We start from the raw sequence: 26,213 nt of genomic DNA, 5'->3' as shown, positions 1-26,213 counted from the left end.
TATTAAAATATACAAACACATAAGCATATACACTATGTATATTTGTGTGGTCTATCAAAAGTCTAATACTCATCATAGATAAATTTAATGGATATCCAAGTTTTCTTAAAGTTTATTTATTTATTTTGAAAGAGGGAGAGAGAGCACGAGTGGGGTGAAGCAGATAGAGAGGGAGAGCAAGAGAATCCGAGGAAGGCTCCCCACCATCAGGGCAAAGCCCGATGCTGGTCTCAATCTCAGGAGCCATAAGATCATGACTTGAGCAGAAATCTTAACAGTAGGATGCTGAACTGACTGGGCCACCCAGGTGACCCAACACCTGATTTTTAATTTAAACTTCACTACCGTATGTTAAAAATAAAAAGGTATTAGAGGAATTTGGCAAAGGAACAAATTATGAATTGATTCCTATCTTAAATTTCCATTTGCTAGAGTCATGTCTTCCAATGAGGGCAGTTAAATTAGAAAAAATTTGTTCAAGTAAAAACACATAGAGGAAAAAAATCTACAAATATAATGATCTGTGGAAAAATTCAAGACCAAAAGTCAACATTGAGAGGTTGTGTAGTGTAGTTGGTAGGTGTTAAGACTCTGAAGCCAGACTTCCAGAATTCAAAGATTAACTTTGCTACCTCTGGTGATGTGACCTTGGACAAGTTGTTGAAACAAGGTGAATGTCTATTGTTTCTTTTGTAAAATGGAGTACTAGAAGCACCCATGGATTATATTGCTTTGAAGATTTGACTTAAAAATCTGTAGAACACTAAGAGTAATTCATTGTGCAGAGTAGGTAATAGAAAAATATATTACTATGGTTGCTTTTTTTTTTTACCTATTACTTTGCAGTTAAATTTTTTTAACACTTCATTTCATTCAATACTATGACATCCTTAATTCATTTCCCTTTCAGTCAAATTATCCAACCACAGTAAATACCTTAAAACTATGTTAAACTTATGAACCATCTGGCAAAAATTACAAAAAATAGAAATCTAATTATTTTTGTTTCCAAAAACAGTTGCTTATAGGTATGTAGTTTACATTTAGTATTAACTGTTTAAATATTTCAATTTAGTCCTCCAAGGTTATTATTTTAGCTGACTTACTGAGCATATAAATTCAGCCACAATGCTTGAATGAATAATTTGGGTACACAGATACAGTTTTATTATCTGGGTCTAGAAATTTTCCACATAGCTACATATATACATACACACATGCCCACATAGACACAGGGCACACACATAGAATGGGAAGTGTTCAGATATGAGATTCTTATTTATCTAGCTGCTTGATGTCTTTTATAGAGATGCCATTGCTATGATTTCATCACTGTTGCAAAGCTCATAAAAGAGTATACAATGTTGGTAATTAATGAAGTTAGTAGGCAAATACATATGTGTGTATTTACCTATGGCTGTAAATACACACACACACAAATATATATATATATATATATATATATATATATATATATATATTTGTGTGTGTGTGTATATATATATATATATATATATATGTACATACATATGTACTTGCCTCTTGTTTAACTGATAGTAACCAAGAAAAACAAATTCTACAAAGACACACAAGAAGAAGACACAAGAAATCTTAAACTTTTATAATTGTGTTCTTGGAACTCACCCAATGCTAAATTAGCTTTCTCTAAAGCTTTACTATAGGAACTACTTGGAATGTTTTATCTTGAGAGTTATTCCCACTAACCCTCTAAAATCCTTTCATTTCAAGTGTTGTCTCTTGTGTTTCCTCACATATTTCTCCTTCTCCGCCCACCATAATTCCCATATAAAAAATTCTATATTGTTTATATCCTGTGTAATGGGTGACAAATAGAATATGGTAACAAGTAGTGCCTATCTGTACACAAATAATGCAAATGAAATTTATACTCCAGAGTAATGTTACATGATCAATGCTTTCCCATTTCATTCTGCAAAGCTTGTTAGGTCTTTATTTGTGCCATTTGGGGAAAAAATCCTACAGGGTTTATTGGTCTTAGGATGAATAATTCTCATCAGTGACATTCTTACATCTCAGTTGGGAAAAGCTTTTTGGAAGAACAGTTTACTGTATTTACTGTAAAATACTACTACTTTTCCACTGTGAAAATACAAAAAATATTTTTTATTTTGAGAGGTCAAGGTAGTCTTTAAGTTTCATAAAGCTTTAATTGCAATCAAAAGAACTATTAATGACATTCTGAGAAATTAAAAAAAGTTTAAAGTTAAAATAGTTATTAATATAGAAACTAAAATTTCATTTAAAATATTCAAATAGGATAGTAACTTAATACGTTTTTTTCTTAATTTTTTAATGTTTATCTATTTTTGAGAGAGAGAGAGAGCGTGCAAGCGCAGGTGGGGGAGGGGCAGAGAGGAAGGGAGACATACAATATGAAGCAGGCTTCAGGATTATAGCTGTGAGCACACAGCCTGATGCAGGGCTCAAACCCATGAACTGTGAGATCATGACCTGAACTAAAGTCGGACACTTAACTGACTGAGTCTAAGGTGCCCCAGGAGTTTAATTGTTGAAACACAGCTTATAGTTTAGAATTTGTGTTGAATGTAAGGAATAACAGGAAGCAAATTGTGGGGGTCCACCTTAGGTATGTATTAAATATTGTTTTGGGAGATGGTATATATTTGGGAGTTTATTTATATCATATGTTATATGATAAGGGATGGTAGATTTTTTTTTCCTCTGGCAGTGATGAACACTTCCCACACACCCAAAATGTTATTTTTCTTTCATTGTAGGTCCAACACAGAATTTTTAAAAGTGAGAATTTTTTAAAATAATAAAATGATTTAGAAAAACTATAATACATAAAGTAGATAAATTTCATCCTCTAAATTAGTATTTCAGAGTGATATCTGAGTAAAATGAAATAATATTTTGGAATATTGCTCTTTTATTAAAATATGTGAAATAGTCTAAAAGTTATGAGCATTCTATTTGTATGTGAAATGAAGCTAATGTTGGGGAAATAATAATGAGTGTCAAAAGTTTATGCAACTTTAATACATTTCATCTTATATGCGAAATGTTTATTGGATATAATGGATATTCTGGAATATTAAATTGAACAAAAAATGATAAACTTAAAATAAAAATGACATTATAAAACAATTTATTCATTGAGTTTAGTTCTCTTTGTAAAATTAATTGAGGAGTAATTAAACATTACATATTAGCACTGTATGTAGATGGATAGTTAAATATATTTTTTTTATTTAAAAAAATTTGTTTAAATATTTGTTTATTAGTGAGAGACAGAGAGACACAGAGCATGAGCAGGGAAGGAGCAGATAGGGGGGTGGGACACAGAATCCGAAGCAGGCTCCAGGCTCTGAGCCGTCAGCACAGAGTCCCACACGGGGCTCGAACTCATGAGCTGTGAGATCATGACCTGAGCCGAAGTCAGACTCCCAACCGATGGAGCCACCCAGGCACCCCAAATATATATGTATATTTTAAAGAAAAGTTATTCAGATAGAAGGTATTTGCCATATATAAGCTTTACATATACAGACATTCTTAAGAAAGCAGTTTTCATTTCTTTTTAACTTACATTTATTTGGTGCTTTGTTTATTGCAAACTTCTTTTAGGTTAACTGCATCTTATAAAGAAAAATACATGCAGCAGATATGTGGTATGAATCTCAGAAAGCATCGGATATGAAATATCTTTTACCAAATATCATTTGTAAGAGTTATTTGCAAGCAAATAAAAAACACTTAAATTATATTTCATATGTAATGCATTCAAGTTTCAAATCAAAAGAAGCGATGCTTGACATATTGTGCCTGGCACTTTCAATTATATATCTTTAGAAATTCCAAGAAAGCTTGGCTTTAGAGCTTAAAACATTTATTATTATGTAAATGCAATACTTTTGCACATATGTTCTATAAATTCTATTTATTTCATTGTCTTAGATTAGAATTGCTTTATAATTATTACCATAATATTTAGCTATTTTAATATATATTGTAAATTCAACAAAGGATTATTACAAGTGTTTAAATTATAGCCATTATGGAAAACAGTATGGAGGTTCCTAAAAAAAAAAAATTAAAAATAGAACTATTAACAGGGGTGCCTGGGTGGCCCAGTTGGTTAAGTGCCCGACTTCGGCTCAGGTCATGATCTCATGGTTCAGTGAGTTTGAGCCCCACTTCGGGCTCAGTGTTGACAGCATGGAGCTTGGAGCCTGCTTCAGATTCTGTGTCTCCCTCTCTCTCTGTCCCTCCCCTGATCACACTCTGTCTTTCAACTCACTCTCTCTTTCTCTCTCTCTCAAAAATAAACGTTAAAAAATTAAAAAAAAATATATAACTATCATATGATCTAGGAATTCTACTTCTAGGTATTTATCCAATACTAGGAATTGAAATCAGGATTTTGAAGAGATACCTCCATTCCCCTGTTTATCACAGCATTATTTACAATAGCCAAGATATATAAACAACCTAAATACCCATCAACAGATGAATGGATAAAGAAAATGTGGTAACACATATAATGGAATATTATTCAGCCTTTAAAAAGGACATTCTGACATTTGTAACAACATGAATGAATCTGGAGGAAATTATGCTAAGTAAAACAGAGGAGACATAGAAACACAAATACTATATGATTTTTCTTATATGTGGAATCTAAAGTAGTCAAACTCAGGAGTGCCTGGGTGGCTCAGTCAATTAAGCATCACACTTTGGCTCAGGTCATGATCTCATGGTTCATAGGTTCGAGTCCCATATGGGGTTCTGTGCTGACAGCTCAGAGCCTGGAGCCTGCTTTGGATTCTGTGTCTCCCTTTCTCTAACCCTCTCCCTCTTGTGCTCTATTCTCTCATTTTCAAAAATAAGTAATAAAAAAATTTAAAAACAAAACAAATGAACAAACAGATTATTAAATACAGAGAATGAACTGGTGGTTACCAGAGATGGGGTAAGAAGGAAGGAGAAAGATGAAATGGAGGAAGGGGATTAAGAAGTACAAACATCCGGCTACAAAATAAATGAAATGGGAATGAAAAATACAACATAGGGAATATAGTCAATAATATTTTAATAACATTTGTTTGGTGACTGATAATGACTTATCATGATGAGCATTGAGTAGTGTACAGAATTGTCAAATCAATATGTTGTCACCTGAAACCAATATGACATTTTATATTAACAATGTTTCAATAATATTTTTTAAAAATAAAATAAAATTAGTTTTAATTATTATACTTCATAAAATATAACAGGTTTTGAATTAAAAGATATACCTAATATCTGAGATGATAAAGTATGAAATTAAATGTGAGTCTTAGAATCAATAAAATAGAGTAATCAAAATACTGAAAAAAATCACAGGAATCATTTTCTTGAACTCCATTATCAAGAAAATTATTTGATTTTTACAAAATGTCAGGTACTTTCCTAGTGTTATTCAGTTAAATTATTTAATGTTCACAGCCACTTGTTGAATATGTGCTATTATTAGATCTCACTCTATGAATGAGGAAAAAGTGTGTCACATAAGATTAAGTAACTTGCACAAAATTATAATGACCAGTTAGGCCAGATTCAATCTTTTTTTTTTTTTTTACTTGATCAATTTTTAATTTATTTTTATTATTATTTTTTAATATATGAAATTTATTGTCAAATTGGTTTCCATACAGATTCAATCTTTATATCAAATGAATGTTTTAAGTATTATTTTCACCTACAAAGATAGTCTTTTCACACCCAAATCAAGCGTCCTTCAGTGAAACATATCCTCATGTTCAGAACACAGGCAACTTATATTTAGATCAGATTTGTTTGAAGCAGAATTTAAGATTGGGAAGGAGCATCTTCCCATCATTCAGCTTCTATGCTAAACAAAACAAAACAAAACAAAACCAGAAACAACATAACTAAACAAAAAAAACAACAAAAACCCCACCCCAAACTAAAAACCAAAAACCACCTCTCTGTTCCTCTGTTTTGCACAAAGAAGACTCTCATCCCCCCCAAAAGATGATTTTAAATCTGGCTTCCATTGCTGCTTTTCAAAAAGCAACTGCCAGTCAACTTTTTTTTTTTTTCCAGGAAGAGAACTTAATCTTGTGTTATTTTGTATCATTACAATGTATCTAGGTGGGGATTTATTTTTGGTTTATTCTGCAGATTTTTTTGTGAGGAAGCTCTGTGTATTGGAAATATGTTGTCATTCAATGAATTTGAAAAAGTCAGAGCTATTATTCTTTGAAAATTTCATCTCTCTTATTTTCTGGAGATTTGATTAGATTCATTAGATTTAAAAAAGATGGTCAGACCATATTAAAAAACAACATCAATAATATGAATTTATATTTTGTTACCAGAGACACAACTAAGTCCATAGGGCTTAGAAAGATTGAGAATAAAAACATGCATAATGATTTAGCAGGAAAAACTGCTAAAGTGGAACCATATATCAAAAAAAAAAGAAAATATTAGTAAAAAAGTATTTCAGATATGATGGAAGCCATTTCATAATGTAATTAATAAAGGCTTTAATTCACCAGAAAGATATAGTAATAGTAAACGTCTAAGAAGTAAAAACAAACAAAAAAACAAAAAACAAAACCAGAGCTATATGATATATAAATCAAAAACTGAAAGCATTAACAATACTGGGAAATTTACCATAGTCCATGTAGATGTAGACATAATCATCACAGGTCAAACAGATAAGAAATACCCATATCAGCAGACAAAAACTCAGAAATATACAAAGGATTTTAGTAACACAATTAACAATCTTGTGCAAAGATGACAGATAACTAGATCTCTGAACCCCTGAACTGGAGAAGATACACCTTTTTCAAGCACACACATAGGAGAAAGCTGAAAGACGATGAACGCATACTGCTCCATAATGCAAGTCTCAATAAATTAGCAAACACTCAGTATGCAGATACTTAAAGAAAGATACTTTAAAAACATACTTAAAGCACTTTATATATTAGGAAAATCTGAAAACACTCTCATGATTGGTTCTAAGATCAAAAAAAGAAATCGTGACAAAAATCAGACAATACTCATAACTGGATGACAAGCACTACCACTTTTTAAAAGCACACATAGTTATTTAAATAATAATATTGAAATATATGACCCTGAATGCTATATTAGATGAGAGAAAAAGGGTGACACTTAATGAGTTAGTTATGTATTTTAAGAAGACAAAAAAACCCCACATCAGAATAAAACAAAACTTTCAGAAGTTAAGAATGTATAAAGATAAAAACAAACATTGACAGAAAATAAAAGGGAGCAAAAGAGAGGATTAAAAAAAGAGAAAATAAAATTAGCCAATCTCTGTAATGGATCAATCAAAAAATGGAAGAGGAATAATAAAAATGAACAACATTAGAACCCAAACTATGACATAACTAAACACTAGAGAGATTTAAAATATAATAAACAACGGGGCACCTCGGTGGCTCAGTCATTTGAGCACCAGGCTCTTGATTTTAGCTAAGGTCATGATCTCACAGTTTGTGGGATCTAGCCCCGTGTCTGGCTCTGCATTAACAATGCAGATCCTGCTTGGGATTCTCTCTGTCCCTCTCTCTGCCCCTCCCCTGCTTCTGTTCTCGCTCTCAAAACAAATAAAGAAACATGAAAATATAATTATAATAAATGTCTATTGTGAAAAAATTTAAATTAGACATTTTGAAGTAATGCAATGGAAACATTTTTTGAAAATATTAGTTATAATTAACTCGAAAAGTATTTTAGAAAAGAAAAAAATATATAATAATAATTTTTAAAAAGTTATTAATTTTAATGTATCCCCTAATGAAATTTTAGGTTCAGATTATTTTAAAGAACATTTAAATAACAAATAAGGCCAGTATTATGCAAACTTCTTGAGACAGAGATGACAAAACATGCATACAAAAATGTCCACAAATAATGTATTTAAAACATTGATATATTTTACTACAATAAAAATTAAATATTTTTCATCAGTGAAATGGCACCATTAAAAGAAGTGAAAAGACATGTAGTATGCCAGGAGAAAATATTTGCAAACATATCCACAAGGGATTAATCCAGACTATACAAAGAACTAAAATTCAATATAAAAACAAGTAATTGAAAGTTTAAATGAGAAAATGACACAGGCTGTGCAAAACATATGAAAAAGTAGGAGAGCAGGGATGAATAGGTGGAGCACAGAGAATTTTTTAGGGTAGTGAAAATGCTCTGTATGATACCATTATGATGAATACATGTCATTGTACAATTGTCCAAACAATTATATGGACTTTGGATGATTATGATGTCACTTTAGGTTCATCAGTTACAACATGTGCAACTCTGGTGGGGGGTATTGATAATGGGGGCTATGCAACTGTGAAGGCAGGGATATATGGGAAATTCCTGCACCTTCCTCTCAATTTTGCTATAAACCTAAAAGTGCTCTGAAAAATAAAGTCATAACAACCAAAAAAAAAAAAAAGTCAATAGGTAACAGTAAAAAAGTGCAAGAACTATACCAGATTAAAATAAATTAAAGAGACTACGTTGATAGTATAATCTTAATTTGATCCTGAAAAAACAAAATAAGATATAAAGGATTTGGCGGGCCGGAGCACCTGCCGACTGGCTCAGTCAGTTAAGTGTCCAACTCTTGATTGCAACTCAGGTCATGATCTCACGGTTCATGGGTACGAGCCCCACATCTGGCTCATCCCTGACAGTGTGGAGCCTGTTTGGGATTCTCTCTCCCTCTGTCTGTCCCTCCCCTCCTCTCTTTCTCTCAAAATAAATAAATAAATAAACTTAAAAAAAAAAGAATTTGACCAATTGGATAAATTGTTAATATACACTATAAAAAAATATTGTACTTTTAATTTTCTCAAATGTGATACTGTTATTTTTATTGAAGGAGGATAGCCTTTTCTTAGGAAATCAATGTTGAGGTAGTTAGAGATGAAACGTAATATTTTGCAACTTACTTTTAATGTAGTTAAAAATAGGAAAACTTGGAAAAAACATGGTCATTAAGTACAAAATAGCTATCCAACCTCATAAATAATCAAGAAATGCAAATAACAACTCATATATAATTTTATATCCACCAAATAGCCAAGAAATTTAAAAGTCTGATAATATCCACATTGGATAAAATAAATATTACAAAGAAATTAAGTTTCACAAACCAGAGTTATAAACATCAATGTAGATGAATCTCAGGAATAAAAGTAAGGGGAAAATTGCAGGAAATTTGTATTGTATGTATGGTAGCAGTCTCAATGTATGTAGCTCTCAAATTTCAGGATATTAATTACTTCTCTAGGAGAAAAAGTGGTGTGTGATTGGAGAGGTGGTGATAATATTCTATGTCCTAAGCTAAGTGGTACAAAGGCGTTCTTCTTATCATTTTTAAATAATATTCATTATATATATATATATATATATACACACTTTTTAGAATGTAAGAAATGTGTATAGAGTATAATAATAAAGGAACACATCAGAGGAATATTTGATTTATTTGAAAAAAGGAAGTAGCAAGTGGAAATTATCAATCCCAGCAAAGAGCTAGAGATCTTGGCTCAGATTAGGCTTGAAAAATTATGAGTTGAATGAAAATAAAATTCAATTTCTATAACTACTTTAATAGTTTAATCTATTATCCGAATACTACTACTACTACTACTACTACTACTACTACTACTACTACTACTACTATTCTAGCTTCCTCAGGATTATATAATCAAGATGCTTCATTACATGATAATTTACCTAGGAACACACAATGGGTATTTCTACAGGGAGTATAAAAGGAGCAAGTTTTTGTTTTGTTTTGTTTTTCTTTTCAGACATTCTTTAGAAATTAAACCATTTTGTGGTATCTTTTGATGACTATCATAACAAAACATGGCTTTAGCTGAAGAGGATCATTATAATCTGAGCATTAATCACTATTTATATCGTCATAGAGAATGAGAAAATATACAAAACTAATCAGAAAATATCCCCATGAATATCCCCAGGGCTTTTAGGCATTAACAATGAGATTTAAGAACTCTAAACTCTAATTGTTTCTCTACCTTGCTGAGACTTGGCTAGCTTGGTTATTTTTACCAAAATATTTTCTAACATTTTCTCTTTCCCATGGAGACAATTGCTACATCTTAAATGGCAAAATAGAGCTCATGGACTTTAATTGTGTTCTTCCCCTGCTGTATCAAAAGATTGTTCTCTGCTCAGTAATTATGTTATACTGTAAACTAACCAAAGTGAGCACTCATGTTAGTGTTCGATCCATTACTATTTAACCTGTTTTGGGTGCAAATTAATTCAGGGAATGTCCAGTCTCAAATTAAAATCTAACATGTATATAAAAAAAACTTTAAAAAATATTCTGAGTAGACAATCCTCATTTGGTTAACAGGTCTTGTTTTAAAATGCACCTTTTAAATAAGTAATAATTTTTAAATGTTTTTGATGTTTATTTATTTTTGAGAAAGAGAGAGAGAGAAAGAGTACAAGCTGGGGAAGGGGCAGAGAGAGAGGGAGACACAGAATCAGAAGCAGGCTCCAGGCTCTGAGCTGTCAGCACAAAGCCTGACATGGCCCGAACCCAGGAACCGTGAGATCATGACCTGAGCTGTAGTCAGATGCTCAACTGACTGAGCCACCCAGGCATCCCTAAATGCACTTTTTGTACATTGTAGTCAGAGGCTCAACCAACTGAACCACCCACGCGCCCCTAAAGAAGTAATAAGTGATACCCAGAAAACAGGTTTAAATGAAAGTATGCCTCCAAAATCCTTGTTTACAACAACAACAACAACAACAAAACTAGACAAGTTCAGAATGAACACTGTCATCAAGAAAATAAAAACATAAAAACTAAATAAAAATATTTCATTAGAATATAATTAGAAGACCATTTTGAAAATTTAGAAAATATTTCCCATTAGAATGAGGATTTAGCTTTCTTGTTCTCTTTATACTTAATCCCTATATATCACTCCACATTTCAGGAATATTTATAACGAAGAGTTATTTGGTACACCTCACAGTCACATTAGTGAGGGGGGACATATTGCAATTCTTGTTCATCAAGAGGTCATAAATAAGAAGGAAAATATAATTCAAAATGCCAAATACCAGATAAATGATTGTGCCTTCTTTGTTGCATGAACACCATGCTATTCTCAATTGAACATTCCTTTGATTTTATTTCTCTGAAGACAGGCAGCACTTACTGATATTTCAGGCTTTTTTCCATATTATTAATGAAGAGGCTGTTCGGATGGCTACTCTCTTTGTACGTGAAACAGTTTTCTATGTAGGAAACTAACTTGTCATAATCTTGAGTTTATTACAGGACATCCAAAAGATACATTCAACTTGTATTTTTTTCTTCTTTGATTCATTTCCCTTTAGTGATCACCACTAAGATTGCAAGTATTAAGCTTGATGATTTCTAAATCTAAACTGCCACCTCTGACAGTGTCTGAAAATTTAGATTTGCTTTTTTAAATGCCTACATTTGGATATCCCATGTTAAATCATCAGACCTTAAACCAAACTCATTTTCCTGACACCTTTTCTTCTGCCTGATTCTGCATGTATTAATGGATATCCCCAGGAAAAACCATGATGCCACATCTCCACCTTTTTCTCTGCTCCCTCCATTGAGTAGGTGCCCAAGTCCCATCAATTCTGCATGGGCTCTCCCAATCTCCCTGTTCCATCCTGATTACCACTGAGCTAAACTGAGTAAATCTTACAGGTCAGACTCTATCCTAGCAACTTTCCACTCCTTATCTTTCTAAAGGTTCACTACAATGCTAAGGACTGGGTCACTTTACACTGCTGTTATGGATCTATAATCTGAGAATTGGAGAGGTTAATAAAGATGTTCAAAGTTAACTGGTTACTGTTGGCACTGAGACTCAAATCCAAACTCCCAACACTGATTTCTAAAAGAAAGCTTAGACATTCATGACAGTTTGGGTGTATTTGCTCTGCCACTTATTAGCTAGGTGGGTATCTTAATATTGTCAAGCCTCATTTTAATCATTCAGCAAATGTACAAAATATTTCCTCTTTAGTGTTGCTGTATTAAATGATATACTGCCTGTTAATCATTAGCACAGTGCTGAGTGTATATTAATATGGTAAATAAATCCTATTTTTAAAAATAAATAAGAATTATTATTTCTATATTGTTGTAATACATTTTTTGACAGGTCTCCACAAAAACATATCCCTCGTTCAAACAATATACTTTTCTTGATCCCAGCCCTGATCAGGTTACTTTCTGGCTTAAATTCTTCAGTGACTCAAATAGTATCCTTCTGTCAACAAAGCTCTATATTATGGCCACAACCAACATATTCAGCATTTAATAACACTGCTACCTCTTACTTTATCATCCAAGCAACACAGATAACTTACCATTCCCAAAAATATTCTGATATTTTTGGCCAGATATTAGCTTGGATTGATCCATTGACCATGAATATACTTCCTCTTCTTGATTTGCTAGTGTTCTGTCATACCATCACAGAGGACTCAGATGCCACCCCTCCATGAAATTTCCCTGATTCTTAGAATTAGGCCCTCTTTTTTTTCCCATTGTCAACATTTTGTCATGGTATATATTGCATTCTACCTTGTAATGCAGATAACTGGGAACATGTCCTGCCTATTCTAATGAAAACAAGAAGTGAATATTTTATGTTTGTGTAAACTTTGTAATAAAAAATGTGGAGCCCATAGGTGAGAAATAATGATTTGGACATTGAATTAAATTATTTTAAGTTAATAAACAAAATGTTAATGTTTTTAGTTAAATGCCCAATTTGGAGGGATATTACCAGTATATATTTTCTCTCTCTCTCTCTTTTTTTCATTCCATCATTTAAAAGTGCACTTTATATAATTTTGGTAATTTTTTTAAGTAGAGACCTTATTTACTTCCATAAAGAAATATGTTTTGGAAGAGATAGTGTTCTCTTCCACTGACAAAGTCATATGTATGGTGCCACATGAAAAAGTTCAGAAGAAAAGAAAATCTGAGACATTTACATTATGATTATAAATAAAAGAAGGAAGGAGTTTTCTTTTTGAGAGAGAGAATGAGAGAAAGAGAGCACGTGCAAGTTGGGGAGGGGTAGAAAGAGAGGGAGAGAGAGAATCTTAAGCATGCATAGCATGGAGCCCTGAAAAGAGCCCATCGCGAAGCCCCATGTGGAGCTCGATGCAGGACTTGATCTCATGACTGTGATATCATGACGTGAGCTGAAATCAAGAGTAGGGCACTTAACCCACTGAACCACCCAGGCATCCAGGAAATTTTTTTATTAAATACATCCATATAGTGGCTGTCCTCATCCAAGCTTGAAAACAAAACTCAAATTTTGTCTGAGTTTTTCTGAAGTCACTACTGACTTTGACAAAATACATTATATAGAGCATATCTTTTCAGTCAAGACAAACTCAAATTACAAAAATATTTTAATTGACACAGTGATTCTAACTAAGTTTATACAGAAAATGAATCATTTCCATGATAAGCCTCCGACAGTGTCTGTTTTTCTTTTGAACCAATTGAGCAACTTGAAATAGTATAATTTTTGCAGCTGGGCATCTAAGGATTCCATGAGAAACTAAATGTAGCTCTTCCCTTACAGTCCTAAGAATTCTAGATCATTGTCAGGGCTGCAATCTCAGCAGGTCTAACTGAAGGCTCCTCTCTTCTGCATACGGTTATTGTTATGCTTGAGCTCCTGCCTTCCAAGTTCCTTGTCATGTTCCCTATGTTGATCTCCATGTTGTCATATATTGTCAAATCTTACCCTTCTATAATTGGGCCACTGCCTTCTGTGCCATTTTTTCTCAGATAGAAGACTATTTTTGCCTACAGACTAATCCCAGGACTGAGTATCTTCAGTTTGTTGTGAAATATCTTGATAAAATCTGATCCTACTTGCCTGGGCCACTACCCAGCTGTTATGCTACACTTAACTGATTACATGTCTTACTCACCTACTTAGAAACTGCCAAACAACTTTCAGATGCTGCTTGCTTGATTGTCTGACTGGGCCATCCATTCAACTCCTACTGTCTGGACTGTTCTGCATTGCTGAATCTACACTGGTTAATATGTTAAATCTGGATTCCATTTACCACATATAATTTTTACTTTTCAGCTCTCTTTTTTGATAGTGACTCCATTCAGTCTAGGATATCAAGCATTCTAAAAAAATTTTTTTCTATTAATTTGTCAGATGTAGCAATATGTTTCAGTCATAATGTTAAAATGTTATAAAACCAATCTTTCAATTACCAATATAGCTTCTCATCTTCTGTGCTGATATTCATAGCATCAATAATTTCTTATTTTATTAGATCACAACTTTAGAAATCATAAGTTTTTTTTCTTTTCTCTTCCAACCTTATTCAAATGATTAATCAAGATTTTGAAATTTTCTTTTATGATAGATTTCTTCTTTCCTATTCATAGCAACCTTGTCCCTCTTAAATGTCATAATTCCTACAAAAGTTTGAACTGAGATTTTATTTAAATATTTACATTAATAATATAAAAATTGCCAAAATATTTTCATTGTATCATTTTCTTGTGTAAAAGAGACTTTCACATAGCTATTGGACCTAACCCTAAATCATTTACCTGTAGTGTAAGATATTTTATTAATTGTCTCCTTTATATCTATTAACTTAACATCTTTCATGTATCAGTCATTCAATTTGCACAATTTCTTTTGCACTTTAAATTTTTGAACATATGATTTTCAATTCAGGAAATATGTAGTCAAATAAGTGCATGACAACATCCATATTAAGATATGGCTAAATTGTTTTATCTGGATCAATTCTTAACCCTAGTCTAGGTACAGATTCATTAAAAACAATATGGGGGGCAGGGAGGAGAGAAGAAAAGAAAAAAAACAATTAGCTTGCTAACCGTTTGTTTTTAGACTCTAGGTTTACAACATAGATTGTTTTCTAGTTCTGACTCTACTTAAAATGTACAAACAACTCGTTTTGAGACAAACCACAAAACTACTCAAATTACTTTTCTTAATGTAGTAACTCAAGTCTATGACTAATTTAGTCCTGCATCCACCAAACAGTTAAAGACAGTGCAATAATTGTCAATGAAGTATTTTCAAATCATGTCTAAGTTTTCTTGCTATATACTTTCTCAAAAGTACATGTATAAGAAAACTTGTCTCACTGTCTAATGTTGAAGTTGGCTCATGTACATGAGGATGCTAAGTGAGAGTTAAGGTCAGTGATTATTCAGGGACTCAATTTAAAGAGAAATCACCATTTTGAGTTTATTTTTGTGAATGGTGTGAGAAAGTGGTCTAGTTTCAACCTTCTGCATGTTGCTGTCCAGTTCTCCCAGCACCATTTGTTAAAGAGACTGTCTTTTTTCCATTGGATGTTCTTTCCTGCTTTGTAAAATACACAATGGAATACTACGTGGCAATGAGAAAGAATGAAATATGGCCTTTTGTAGCCACGTGGATGGAACTGGAGAGTGTGATGCTAAGTGAAATAAGCCATACAGAGAAAGACAGATACCATATGGTTTCACTCTTATGTGGATCTTGAGAAACTTAACAGAAACCCATGGGGGAGGGGAAGGAAAAAAAAAGAGGTTAGAGTGGGAGAGAGCCAAAGCATAAGAGACTCTTAAAAACAGAACAAACTGAGGGTTGATGGGGGGTGGGAGGGAGGGGAGGGTGGGTGATGGGAATTGAGGAGGGCACCTTTTGGGATGAGCACTGGGTGTTGTATGGAAACCAATTTGACAATAAATTTCATATATTGAAAAAAAAAAAAGAGAAATCACCACCTACCAGGGTCATTAGGACATGTGTCACCTTCTCATAAGAAGTAGGACTTAAGGTATCTTTTGAAATATGGGTCAATTCAGGAAACATATTTTAGTCAAAACACAGAAACTGAGAGGTCAAGTAGGCATGAACAAGCTATAGCTAAGGGATAGACAGGGGCTAGCCTACTACAAGCAGTGTGTTTTGAGAAGTATTACAAATAAATGTTGAAAGGTAAATTGAACTGGATCATATAGAACTTTAAATAAGAATGTTAGATTTATTACACAGATACTGTTTTAGATATAATCTTATATACAGTAGATGTTCAATAAATAAATAAATGAATTTTCTCAAGAAGTGTAAAGACATATAAAAATGCTAATAGTGATGCTTACTGTCAACAGAAAAAATACAAGAGGTCACAAAATTGATTAAAGCACCAAAATTATTGGCAGAATCAAAATAATTCTGATTTCATTGTCCATATGGAAGCTTACATTTACCATGTTCATGTTTTCAAAGCCCTCATTGGGAAAAAAAAAAAACACATTTATTCTGTCTTAGGAAACTATGAAAAAAGAATATATTATCTTAATTCTACCAAACATCTATGACTATACCAAATGTTTCAACCAAGGGTAAACCATTTCCCATAGAAATCTAATTAGTTGACTGCAAGAAGTTTTTTAAAATTAAAACTTTAATAATCAGGATGGCCTTTATTATTTTTGCTTACATACATGTAATTAAGGCCATTATGAAAAAAAATTGTTTTCAAAACTAGGAAAGAATAAATCCAAGTGTTTAAGACACCACTCTAAATAACCTGAGGTCATACTGCTAATAGAACCTTAGATGTACAGGAATATTTTCTGATTGCCTTGAAGATTACACAGAAATATTCCCAGGTCAAAACATGACTATATTTTCTGACTTTATTGATAGCTAATATTTTACAAACTTTTGAAATATAATTCTAGTAGATTATATACATGAATAATTTCTTCTATCTTGAGGGTTTGTTTTGAAGTTTATTTATTTTGAGAGAGAGAGAGAGAGAAAGAGAGAGAGCATGAGCCGGGGAGGGACAGAGAGAGAAGGAGAGAGAATCCCAAGCAGGCTGTGTGCTGTCAGCTCAGTTTGTGATCATGACCTAAGCCAAAATCAAGAGGGACGCTTAAGCGACTGAGCCACCCAGGCGCCCCTCTTAAGTTTTTACACATGCAATAAAATTTTGGCAGCAATTAGATGATAGTTACTGCACCTGCGTGAGCTTAATTTTGCTTGCCTTGGAAATGAACACACTAATTTCTGTCTCAGTGGCCTTGGTTGGAGGAAGGCATGATGAAATCAAATAAAATATGCAAGTTTCTAAAAGAAGCTAGATCTACGGTAGCTTGGGTCAGGCAGAACCATGTAGTGAAAAGAATGCGGGTTTTCAAGTTCGATTAAAAGAAAACATGTGCTCTTTTTATTGCATCAAATGCTGTACCTTAAAAATGCTAATTCTTTAGCAGTATGATCGTGAATCTCTATCTCAAAATGAGAAAATGTGCTCAAGCTAAAATACACTAATATATTTTTTGTCAGTAGAGTGAGGTGGTATTGCACACAAAGGTGTGTTTGAGTTTGTTGTTAAATGCTCCCAGCTATATACTCCAGGTCTAATTGTGTGAATGGCCCAAGAAGAGTCCAGTCATGTATATAACCAATAATTTTCAAACACAACTCTCCAGCTTTCCTAAATGTGTTCTGTTGAGGAACAGAGTACCTCTACTCTCATTTCAGTATAATAGAGAAAAATGTCAGCAGCCATGCAATACCTCTGCTTTAGAAAATTTGGGCAGAGTTTGAAGGAGGACAGATTTCTCCTCATCTTTACCAAAGTATAAGATTAAATGCTACAATACCAGAAAAGGACATGACAATGAAGAACATGAGAGCATTAAGAACTTTTCTACACATAATTTAAAATTTTTCCCACAAAATCATATTAACCCAAAAAATAAGGTCAAAATAAAAATCAAATGCCAAGGACTGGGACTAGAATCTTTATATTTGGAAAGTTGTATTTCCTCTTGACCTTTAATTAACTAAGAGGGTAATAACCCTCAGTTCCAATCAAGTTTCTGATACTCTTTGATTAGTAGTTCTGAGGAAGAACCAGCAACAACACCAAAAGGGGCATGAAAAAGTATTTTCTTCAAAGTGACAGGGTGTGTGAGTGTGTGTGTGTGGGTGGGTGTGTGTTGAGTGTATAATTAAGATACATGTGCACATACACTCTCTCTCTCTCTCTCTCTGTCTCTCTCTGTCTCTCTCTCTCTCTCTCTCTCTCTCTATATATATATATATATATGTATGTATATATATTTATGTATATATATGTATATATAGACACACACACACACATACACATACAATCTTTCTGATCCTTTCTCTGCCTGTGACATTGTTCCAGTTTTGTTAAATTTCAGTATTCCATTATTGTTTGGGGTTATGTTACTTAAAAAGTCATCAGTGAATACTGTATAGTGGTGAATAGTTATTTGTAAGTTTTTATTGAGAGTAAGTGAAATAGCTGAATTTAGGCTGGAAAAGTTTGTTAGACTCATAAAGTTTTTCAATTCATATACTTTGTTAAATTGAAATTAGGAAACCCTTTCCTTTTAGGGTTTCAGGATACGAATCACTTGAGAAACTTTTGAAACATATAACACTTGTTTATGATACTGAAATAAATATAAAACTACAGTTTATATTAATTAAAGGAATAGTAAATACAAAACAAGTAAGAAAAAAACAGAAAAATCTAGACAGAACTCAAGAGGCATCATTTAATCCCTTTACAACAATGTCCAAAATGAAGTACTGGGTACCAGTCAAGTGATGCTTCATTTGGTGGCTCATTAAAAATAGAGGCCACCGGTTCACATGTACTTTGAACATTTTTAAAAAGTGAACTTACTTCACTGGTTTTAATCATGTCTTACTACTTGGTCATAAGGCCTCAGGATAGGAAAATGCTGTCATTTTGAAGTAGTATTGAGGTTTCATCTTTGGAGGATAAAAAGCCTAACAGCAGGAATAAAAAATGATATGATCTTTATAATCTTTAGTTCTTTTATAATTTTAAGTTGTGTCGTATTATTTCTGTTTGTAGTTTGCTACAATTATTTGTCCAGGAATGAATTTAGTTACATAGAGGACAAGATAGGCACAAATGAGAATACTGAATCAAGATTAAAAAAAAAAAAAAAAGGAATTATTCTTAGAATTACCTACCTAACCTAGTATACCATATTTGGCTTTTTGTTTATCTAATAACAATCGCAAGGTTAATTTGTTATAAAGTCAAACACTGTTGTGTTACCCAAAACAATATGATAAATTTATAAAAGAGATAATAAGGGAAGAGTTCTGAGTTCAAGTCCAATACGCATTCTCTATAAAACTACATTTTTGCTCATATCTACATTTACAAGTATATTAACACTTCATGTAAACAAACACTATGCTTACTTGAAGTTACAAGAGGTACTTCTCCATCTTGTATTTCAACCACCACTGTCAAACCCAAGTAGGGCAGGGGATCAGTCGAAGAATCGAGTTTTATGACTATATGGGTCTCACTGCTACAAACTGCAACATGTGCTAGAAGGAGAAAGCCAGTTCTACAGAGTTCTTGAGCAAGGTCTAGGAAGAGCAAGGAAATTAATTGTAAATATTCTTTGGGATATTGTAGTTCTATCCCCTACAAAGCATCTGGGGTATGTGTGTGAGGAATAGCTAAGGCTTAGTTCAATATTTTTAATGCCTATTTTATTTCAAACATATTGCATCTGAAAACTTTGCATAACTAGGAATCTAAAATATTCAAAATTACATTTTATCAATACCACAGTTAGTGAAACAAAAATTACGATGTTATTTATAAATGTTCTTACCTTTACATCTTTGACATTCATCCTTGTTCCCTCTTTCCCAACAAAGATATCATCAATGTCCACAAGGATGTACCTGTCCAAGGACAGTGTCAGCCTCTTCCCTGACAAGAAGGAGATGGCATCTATGAAGATGAGCTTGTGTAGCCAAAAGTTTAAGTTGTTGCCAAAAAGAACGCGCTGAATTCCATCATGAAGCCCCAGATCCTGAATCACTGTCGCATAGAGTGGTTTGCTGGATGAGGATGAAAGGAATTTTTCTGTCTGTAATTCAGTTAAAAGCACAGGCTGGTAGGTTGAATGATTATATTGGAAAATACTCCAGTCTTCCCCAGGAAGAGGGCCTTTCTCAACCTTGGGGGCTTTGGTAATATGCAGCAAAGGAGACTGAGGGTTGACAAAACAGTCCTTTAGAGCTAGATTATTGAAAAGGTTTAATGGAAAGCCTTTTAATTGTGTACTTGGTAAGCTGTTCTCATTGGCTTTATGAAAACCAATTATACTAACACTGTATTCCACACAGTATTTTTCTAAAAGCTCTCGATTCCATGAGTCCATGCTGACATACTTCAGAATATTTTCATAAATAACTAAAATATATTTCCCTTTGCCATTATCTGTAAGAGGAGGTATATCCCCCTTACCGGGGGCAATGACCATTTGGTACTGAAATCGGCTAGACTCCAAGATAGCTATGATATCTTGACCAAGTTGAGAATATTGGCTCTCCACAAATAGGAGGACAGTAGCATCAGTTTTGGATGTATCAATAGGTTTAACTGTTTTCAGCTCCATTGACCGATATGGTAGAATTTTGATGTCAGCACATTCTGCTTCTGCAGTGGTTTCAATAACAGTCATTTCCTGTTTATAGCCAGAGTAGAGGAAATAGGCAGAAATGACAATGCTCACCAAACAAAAGGTAGCTAAAAGAACAATCAATGTTCGAAAACTTCTCCGAAGCTTCACAATAAGATTCATTTTTTAAAATACTGCTTTGTAAGTTTTTTCCAATTTCTTTTTCTAAAGTGCCATAGTGAATAAAGTATGAGATGGTGCAAATATCACTTCCCAAAAGTTCATGTAACCATTGCAAACCATGTAAAATGTTTGAAGGGATCACAAGTAAGTTAAAGCTGGAAGACAATGGACCAGGAGAGCAAAAGTTGAAGAAGGGATTTTGAGTATGTCCAATACCAAAGACTGATGCAGAATCCTTTAAACATTATCTGAAAAAAAGGAGAAATGTAATGACTAAGACAGAAATATAAATACAAGTGTTTATGTGATATGGATGCTTATATATAAGAAAAATACATATCAAAGATAATTTTAGTGTGTTAATATGCTAAAATATTAATAGCTTAAAGTTTACAGTCTAGGTTTTTACTATTAGAGTAGATTTTTTTCATGTCTTCAAGAATACAGATTCCTATTTCATTTTGCCAAAGAAAGAGATCATTTTTCAAACTAGTCATCTCAAAAAAAAAAAAAAAAGAGACTTAAGAGAGGCATCTGGGTGGCTCGGTTGGTTAAGCGCACCACTCTTGATTTCTTTTAGCTTAGGTCATGATCTTATGGATTGGGGAGTTCAAGACCCACATCAGGCTCTGTGCTGACAGCTCGGAGGGAGCCTGCTTGGGATTCTCTGTCTCCCTTTCTCTCTCTGCCCCACTTCCCCCTCTCTCAAAATAAATAAATAAACTTAAAAAAGAGAGAGCTAAGAAAGAAAGTTTTAGTGTAAAATGTTAATAACCATAAAGATTGCTTCTATAGGACTGGTAAACATTATTTACATAAAGAATTAGAAAATCAAATATTTGTGTATGAGTTGGAACAGTGAAACATGTTTTAAGTGTCTGCTAAGTATCTGGAGTGCCAAGCTGAGGCAATGATTTTGTCTTAAGTATATACAGTTGTTACAGGTTTTTCCATAACATATCCTTTTCTGAAGTTGCAGGGAGACACTTGGTCTTCTTCACCATACCAGCCAAAATACACAGGATTTCTCTTTCTCTATTCTTAGAAGCAAAGTGATGGAGGAGCTATAGGAGAAAGAACAAAATGGGAACAACCATCCTCAGACCCCTCTAATGAGAGGCCAGGAAGCCTAGATGAGAAGAAAAGCTTTGACATGTTTGTCTTAAAGCACATTCTAAATTTGCTTGCCCCTATAATCGAAATTAAATTTGAATTTTTATTCATTATTAATAAATATATTATTTTAATGTAATTATATTGATTATATTATATTATTAACATTATTAATTATAATTAATTATTAATACATTATGCTTTAAAATAAATTATAATTTAATAGTTAAATTATAATTTATTCATTATTAAATTTTATATAATAATCATATGTTCTATTTCCAAATCACTTTCTTTAGTTCAAAAGAAAAAGAATGTAGAGAGAATTAAAAAAAAATTTTTCCCCAAATGGCTTTACCACAAATGGATATAATCTTCCATTATTCTATTTTATTTGTTTTGATGGATGACTCTGATTTTTAGTGAATTGCTTTCTATAAAAAATTTTTTTAATTCTCAAAACTGGTTTAGACTATGGAATTTTCAAATTCCCAGTTTACCAAACTCTTGTCAAACTAGTAGAAAACAATCAAAAAAGTTCATGTTTTCAATTTGTGACACATATACTTTAATACACAATAATACTATTGACATACAACATCACAGAAAATCAAATTAACATGTATTGTACTATGAGTTGTATATTATACATATTGTATCATTTTGTAAATATTTTATAGGTTTTTTTTTTTTTTAATTTGAAGAACCTGTGTAATTAATAGCTATTAATTATTAAAAGATTATTAAACTATGGAGCATCTGGGTGACTCTTTGGTTGAGCATCCAGTCTCAGCTCAGGTCATGACCATGATATCGCAGTTAGTGAGCTTGAGCCCCACCTGCCCTGCGACTGCTCTGTGATGACAGTGCACTTTGGATCCTCTGTTCCCATCTCTCTCTGCCTCTCCTCTTTCTCAAAAACAAATAAATGAACATCAAAAAAAGATTATTAGACTAAATGATTAAACTATAATATGATACTACTCCCATTTTATATTTTTATGTTCTGATGTTCTGAAATACATTTTTCCTGGTAATTTAAATAAAATTCAACAGTTGAATAACATTTGTCTATGCCTTAGATTTTGGGAAAAAATAAAAACAACCTCAAATATCCACAATTAAAAATTTTTAAATTTCTACCAAACATTTCAATTCTTCAGATTCTATTTATATATAGACTTGAATTTTTATCAATTTGAAAAATCCCCCTAGTGGTTTCATATTCACTTTAAAGAAAAGTTAACTTCCATGTTAGGCACTTACTAATACTGCTATCAAAAATAATTATTTAAGATAATTATTTGATCTCCAAAAACTTTTCAAGTATCACAATACTCTATTCTCTATAAACAAACTGAATTGTATTTTAATTTTAAAAGAAATGAAATACAGCAATGAAAAGGTTTTGGTTTGATTAAAATGTACAAATCAATTATGCTGTATCCTCTAGTTTTGTGTATATATGAACATGGCCATAAAGTTCATTTTAAAACTAAAAATTAAATTAAACAATATGTATAATAAATATTGAACAATTTGAAATTCACCAAAGGAAATTATGCAGTCTTATATCTATTGTTAGACTTCTCCAAGCTCATGTATTTGGTTTTAAAATCCGTTAAGTGTACAGGGAATTAGCTCCATCCCCACCCCACCCCATCCCCTGGATCACCCACAAGAACAGACTAATTCACATACTTTGTGGGTTTGCTTAGTATTTTAAGAGGCAATTTAGTCAGGAATTTAAAAAATGGATGACACTACTTTGTTAAATCCTTATCTTTTCTGACATTAAAGATGTGATTTTTATTTTTGAATACACAAAGGATGAGATGTCAGTTTTGCATATTAGAATGGCTCATCTTAATATGTAATAGTGAAAAAAAATTAAAAAACATATGGAACTAGAATCTGCCAACCAAAAGAATAAATAAAATTTAAATATGACATTTATTTAACATTAATATGTTCAGAGTTAGAAGAATGAGAGATACATATTATCACCATTGTGGATATGTGAGTTTGAATGTGAACGTGTGTGTGTGTGTGTGTGTGTGTGTGTGTGTGTGTGTGTGTGTGTGTATTTTAACCTAAGGACTTATCCTTCTTCCCATTCAGTCCTCCCAGTTATCCTTCCCTAACAAAAATTAGGCAGTGCAAGTGAGAAGTCTGGAAAATAAAAGATGGTAAACCAGAGATGTTTACTTATGTCCTATGCCTGAGACAGAAGAGGTTTGGCATTGTTTGGGATGGCAAAGCAATGCAGTCTGTGATTTGCCTGAATCTCTTGTTGTGAAATAATAGAAAAAAAAATGTATATACACACACATACATGTATATCTGTCCTCCTGTTGCTGGCATAAAGGTCCTAAAAGACTTATTATTTCCTATAATAAGAGCATTAAGAGCATCTTTAGATATAATATTTGGTTTCTGACACTGGTTCCTGACACAGAGCTCCTAAAGTTCTTGGAATTTCCTGGGTGAGAGCAGTATCTTTTGTTCTAATGAGGCAATGCTTGATGGGTTCCTGGTGGTCACTAAAAAGACCATGCCCTGTTTAGATGCTTAGAACTTTTAGCCTCACCCTCATCCTACAGGAAGGGGAGAGGGACTGGAAATTAGGTCAATAATGGATCATGCCTACACGATGAAGCCTCCATAAAATTCCCAAGGTTTTGGGATCTGGAGAGCTTCCAGGTTGGTGAACATATCCACAAATGTGGATGCACCCCAACTCCATAGGGACAGAAACTCTTGCGCTTAGGACCCTACCATACTTTATCTTATGTATCTCTTTATCTGGCTGTTCATCCGTATCTTTTATCATACACTAAATTGGTAAATGAAATAAGTGGTTCCCTAAGTTTTGTGACATTCCTAGCAAACCATCAAATCCGAATCCAAAGTGAGGTCATAAGAACCTCTGATTTGTCTCAAAGTCAGAGTGGTTGTGGAAAACCTGGGGACCTACAACTTGCAATTGGTATCTTCACTGGTGAGGGGCAGTGTCCTAGGACTGAGCCCTAAACATGTGGGGTCTGAAATAACTCTGGTTAGTGCCAGATTGAATTGAATTGTAGGACAACCAATCGGTGTCACAAAGCATTGCCCCATATATCTGGAGTCAGAAGTGTAATGAGGGTGGCAGTAGTGTGAGTATAAAGAAGAAACACATGGAGGAAAAGTAGGTTTATTATATAGTGCTGTGTCCCTTACAAAGGAAAAAACAAACAAACAAACAAACAAACAAAAACAAGGCAGAGTGTAGGGTAGGAACACCAACTTAAGAACCTTGGAAAAGTCAATAAAATTGAGATCATTTTTTAAAAAGACAGATGTTAAATTAGACATAAAAAATATGCATATTCATTTAAGGGTAATAGTGAAGACATCAAATGCTACTTCAAAATCCTAAAAATATGTGTCATGTATTCTTAAGGAGTCTTTAGTGATATGCTAGTTTCGACTTTACCTTAATCCAGTGCATTGTGCAGGATGAACCTGAGACCAGCTGGAAACAAAAGGCACAAGCAGGAGCTCTTTGCCCTGTTTTCCCCTTACATCATGATGTTTTTCTTATAGAATGAGTGGGCAAATGCATGGATGAACAAGTAAAGAGCATTTGTTAAGTTACATTTCCTTAAACACCATACCAAGCAAGTTAAATAGGCTTTGATCCCAAGTCTGCTAAATCTGCCTTTCACCTGTCCTAATAAATCTACTTTAAAAATTTGGAGACACCTATTCATTATTTTTTGTGACAACATATCCCCAAAAAAGTGTGGCTGCATGACCCCTGTGCAGGCTTTGGTGAGAAAAAAAAAGGAAGCTTTTAGGTGCTGGCTTCCTTGCTGTCTTCTTCTCTTTTCTCTTTTTCTTCTTTTCTCTTTTCTTTTCTTTTCTTTTTTTTCTTTTCTTTTTTCTTTCTTTCATCTTCTCATCTCTCTTCTTTTCTTTTCTTTTCACCTTTCAAATGTGACTCATCACCTCAGTAGTAGTGGAATAAATATCTCTCAGAATCTTTCACTCTCTTTGAAGATTAGGTAATGTGAAGAAATTATTGTTTTGTATATCTGTTTTTAAAATGTTCTTTGACTTATTTCCAAAATTTATAGATTTTTAAAAAAATACAGTTTGTGAAATCCATTTACCAAGAGTTCTCAAACATTGTAAATTTCTAGTAATTTCTGGTAGCAGTAGAGGAATTACTAAACAAGGCAACTGAAGAAAGTATTATAGTTATTGCTATTTTTTGGAAAGAAGAAAATTCAGA

The 26,213-nt window shown here is 33.0% G+C and overlaps 1 protein-coding gene across 6 annotated transcripts in view; it reads right to left on the bottom strand.

The window, feature by feature from the left end:
• The window catches only part of LOC106977308 (bifunctional heparan sulfate N-deacetylase/N-sulfotransferase 4), a 382,499-nt gene that overhangs the window by 225,367 nt on the left and 130,919 nt on the right, over positions 1-26,213 (bottom strand). For all 6 annotated transcript variants that reach the window (XM_053217011.1, XM_053217016.1, XM_053217014.1 and 3 more), the window contains one exon: positions 19,844-21,069. In XM_053217011.1, coding sequence (XP_053072986.1) covers positions 19,844-20,821 — 978 coding nt within the window. In that variant the 5' untranslated portion in view covers positions 20,822-21,069. The remainder of the gene's footprint in view (positions 1-19,843; positions 21,070-26,213) is intronic.

Source organism: Acinonyx jubatus, chromosome B1 (genome assembly GCF_027475565.1).
Source record: "Acinonyx jubatus isolate Ajub_Pintada_27869175 chromosome B1, VMU_Ajub_asm_v1.0, whole genome shotgun sequence".
Classification (NCBI taxonomy): Eukaryota; Metazoa; Chordata; class Mammalia; order Carnivora; family Felidae; genus Acinonyx; species Acinonyx jubatus.
Note: the sequence above shows the minus strand (reverse complement) of the source record. Positions and strands in the feature narration are given on the sequence as shown.